Below are 4351 nucleotides of genomic sequence, written 5' to 3' on the forward strand. Positions count from 1 at the left end.
TCAGAGTTGGGGGTTCTGCAACCCCTGCCACCAGACACAGCTAGTGAAATTGCAAACTAATGCAAGCTTTATGGAAAGAAGTATGGAGAATCCTCAAAGAACTAAAAGTTGACCTTTCATTTCATCCTGCAATCCCATAACTAGATATCTTCCCAGAAGAACAAAAATCATTTTGTCATAAAACATTTGTACCAGAATGTTTACTGCAGCTCAGTTCATAACTGTCAAGTCACAGAAGCAAGCCAAATGCCCATCAACCCATGAATGGATCAACAAATTGTGGTATATGTATACCATGGAATACTACTCAGCCATCAAAGAATGGAGACTTTACATCTTTTATGTTTACCTGGATGGAGTTAAAATACATTCTTCTTAGTAAAGTAATCACAAGAATAGAAAAATAAATATGCAACATACTCAATATAAATATGCAATCAATATATTAAAAAATTACATCCTCATATGAATAATAAAACACAAATACAGGCTAGTAAGGGACGTAGGGGGAGGTGTGAGGGGAAAGGAAGATTAACTCAAGGAGGGAGGGCATTTGGTGATATCTCACCTAATGTGTGTCCATTAGGGTATATTCCATGCCTCAAGGGTGAAGGGCTCTTCTATAGCTTGTAACTTATCTTGGAACAGTGTTGACTAAACATTTTTACCCTCATATTAATTTGAAAGAAAAATAAATAAATAAGAATCCTGCTGCTAGCAGGCTGTAGCTCTGCTATCATCTCTCATGTGATACTCTGTGAGGAAGACATTATATAGATGCCACCTCCTCGGTCATATTTGGCTACCTAAAAATATAATAAAACATATCAACCTACAATATCTTCCAATATGACCTAGAACCAGATAATTGGGGCTAGATTTTATCTGCAAGGGTGGCACAGAGATTACTTCATTGGTGCATGGTACATTGACATTACTCTGGCCCTGGATGAAGAATCATTTGATTTTAATGATGTCAGGCTCTGCTTTCACTGTTACTAAGAAAGAGTTGGGTATTGGGATGTTTACTGCTTGTTCTTCTGTTCTGACCATCTGTATGATTTTTGTACTAGCCAGACAAACAATCACAGATCATCCTGAAACCTGAGTTAGTCACAGAGGCAGACACTCAGTAGCCAGGCCCTGTGATGCTCAGAGTTTGTGCTCAGCTCCCCCTGCAGTTCCTGCCACTGTGTCACTCAGAGCACAGTAGTACACAGCTGAATCAGACACCTGGACTGAGGCTTTCTTCAGGTGGAAGGAGGTGGCTTCTTTATGATACCTTGCTTCAAAACCTTTGTTGATTCCTTTATCATCAGCCTTTGCGGCTTTTAGAAGGAGCTGAGGACCTTCACCAGGATACTGGATGTACCAGAAAAGGGCAGGGTACCCTGTGGCTGTATAAGTGCAGTTTATTGTCAGGAAATCCTCTTCTGAAAGGGTCACTTCACCTTCTTTCTGGGTCACTGAGTCTCCACATGTTCTTCCTGGGGGAAAAAAAGAAACCTGTATCACTTTAGCCATAGAACTCTTATATAAAGTTATGGTTAAAGATTTTGCTGACATGATAGGACAAAGAGCCTGGATTTGAGGAGGCATTTTACTCACCAAGCAGTAAGAATATCACAATCGCTAAGCCTGGAGAAGAGTTCATCTTCACAGTGTCACCTAAATAATGTTCTTGATTCTTAACAGGAAGGAATGTTGAAGTCACAGTGTTAATGATAAATCTAAACCTACAATTCACACAGGAAATGAGTTTGTGTTAGCAAGCCACTCCCCCTGGTGGGCAGAGACTGAACTAGGATGAATGTTTTCATGGCTTCCTTCAAACCAGAAATAGGTTCTCAGTTCTGACCTCATTTATAAGTTCTTACTTATACTTTTGAAAATGATTTAAACCCAACCAGAACATTTTGTGTTTTGGCTCACATGCCAGTCTCAGTGGCCATCACAAATCTGAAGGACAGCTATCATACCCTCTAAGGTCTCTTTTGTTTTTAGAACACCACCTGACCTAGCACAGCATCCTGGAGTACTTCTGAAACTGTGAAAACAGAAATTTTCTTGAACACTTTGATACAGGCCTTTATACACGTATTTTTATGTATCCATTGTAGGTCAGCCTATAACCCATTTAAATGTCGAGCAAGGATTTGGGGTGAAAATCTGGAGAAGTAATAAGAATTCAAATCATTATTGAGTGAGTCTGTGTTTTTCAGCACTATACCCCAATATGTAGGACAGTGACTATAAGTGACTTATTGGGTGCTCAATAAATATTTGCCAAACAAAATAAAAATAATGAATACAAAGTATATTTTGTTATTTTCTCTAAATTTTTCAGAAAAAAAATTTATATCAAATTATTATGAAGGTACAAATGTTTAGGTTATATTGTTTTCAACTCTAAGGTATAATTCAAGTTGTAGTTGAGTCCCACACCCCAGGGGTATTCTGAACAACCTCACATTGTGCCTATTAGGTGACATCCAGCCAGTTGCCCCCCTCCACCCTCCTCCTCCTTGCTAGACATTATTTGTGTTATATCTTTCATGTTGGTGTATAGTTAGGATGGTTTAATATTAATATTGAGTACACTGGATTTTTTTTCTATTCTTGAGATACTGTACTAAGAATAATGTGTTTCAACTGCATCCAAGTAAACACAAAGTCTTTGATTCAAGAATCACCACCACAGAAAGGAATTCTGGGAAGATAGCCAACTAGTAGCAACCCTCAGCAGAAGCTCCAGACCAGAGAGAGAAAAACTGGACAGAATTGGACTGTATGGAGCCAAAGGTGGGAGGTGAGCCAAGAAAGAAGTTCAGCAAGCTGTGACTCCAAGGAAGATCATTCAAGAAAACAAATTACAGGTACAAAGTCTATCAACAAGAGGAGGGGAGACCCCTCCCCAAAGCGGGCTTTCTGCGAGTTAGCACAGAACAAAAGACCTCCCATTTTACCTCACTAGAGACAGCCACTAAACACTGGATGTCTTTCTCCAGGGAGGTCCCAATTATGAAACTAGACACCACCCCGCAAAGCATAAAATTGAACAAATATTTTCCCCCACAATTCCAAACTCCCAGTCCACACTTCCCCCCTTGCATGGCAGTCTGAAGTTCTTCACCCTGCAGAGCATGTTTGATCTTTTCCTGAGAGATCTGGGCATAGTGTGGACCTCTGAACAACAGAACAGAATCTGTGACTACTGGGGAAGAAAGAGGGCATGGGAAGAAAGGAACACTCAGCAGGAAAAGGAGCAGTCCTCTCATTGTGCCTGGGCAGTGGTGGTGTTGACCCATGGTTCGGGCTGTGTCTAGTGGCAAGGGGTGCAGAACCACTGGCACTGATGGCATCCACAAATGGTAGAGTGGTTGCCTAGTGTAGAATGAGTTCTACAGGCAGGCCTGTTTCCTGGCTCCAATTGGACTGGGTGAATAGAGGCTTGCTAGGTGTGAACTGAGATCTGAAAGTAAGAGCATGGTCACCTGACTCCAACAGAGCTGGCAAACCTCCAAGTGTAGACTGAAACCCATGGATGGGGATGTGATCCCCTGACACCAACAGAGCCGGGGACCAGAGGCTTGCTGTATGTGGACTGAGACCAGCAGCTGGGGGCATGGTCCCCAGCTCCAACTGGGCCAGTGAGCAGAGAAGTGGGCACCAGTCTGGACTGAGTCTTTTGGGTGAGCGCGTGGACCCATGGCTCCAATTGTGCTGATGGAGACCCTGGGATCCCTCTGTGTTGAGCAGGGTTTGTATTGCCCAAGACAATTTTATGGGAACTTCTGTGTGGAGCTGTCCACTCAGGGATGCAGGAGGTTGACTTTTGAAGTTCTGTAGTGGAAAAAAACTGTAGGATGCGGTTGAGGTGCTGTAGCTGTCTGAATCTCTACACAGCCAAGATTTAAACCCAATACTGTGGCTTCTTAGGATAGGGTAGAGGTTGGCTAATATCAAAATAGAGTCAGTTTACACCAGCTCACCAAGTAGGTCCTCAGAGTCTCTGGCCAAAACTTTGAGAGGGGCCTTTGTAAGGTTGAAAGGGATAAGCCACAATTACAAAGCCTACCACTTTGGTAAGGGGTTGATTAACTCTACTACCTGGGAACCCCAATTCGATCTCACCCTACCAGTTCTAATAACCAAACAGTGAAAAATTAACATGGGGCAGAACAAACGGAAGAACTCTAGCAACATGAATAACCAGAGTAGATCAACCCCTCCCCCCTCCCAAGGAATGACAAAGGAGATACAACTGAAGATGCCACACATAGATAATTGGTTGAAATGTCAAAAATAGAATTCAGAATGTGTATGGCAAATAATATGAATAGAATGGGGG

At 42.1% G+C, this 4351-nt stretch overlaps 1 gene segment (V, D, J or C); it reads right to left on the minus strand.

Moving 5' to 3' along the window:
• Window positions 1-1152: 1152 nt before the first annotated feature.
• LOC100965489 lies at window positions 1153-1687 on the minus strand. The segment is given in 2 exon segments: window positions 1153-1487; window positions 1609-1687. Coding segments are annotated over 2 exon segments (381 nt in total).
• Window positions 1688-4351: the final 2664 nt, after the last annotated feature.

The sequence above is a fragment of the Otolemur garnettii genome, unplaced genomic scaffold (assembly GCF_000181295.1).
Source record: "Otolemur garnettii isolate 467f Iridium unplaced genomic scaffold, OtoGar3 scaffold00915, whole genome shotgun sequence".
Classification (NCBI taxonomy): domain Eukaryota; kingdom Metazoa; phylum Chordata; class Mammalia; order Primates; family Galagidae; genus Otolemur; species Otolemur garnettii.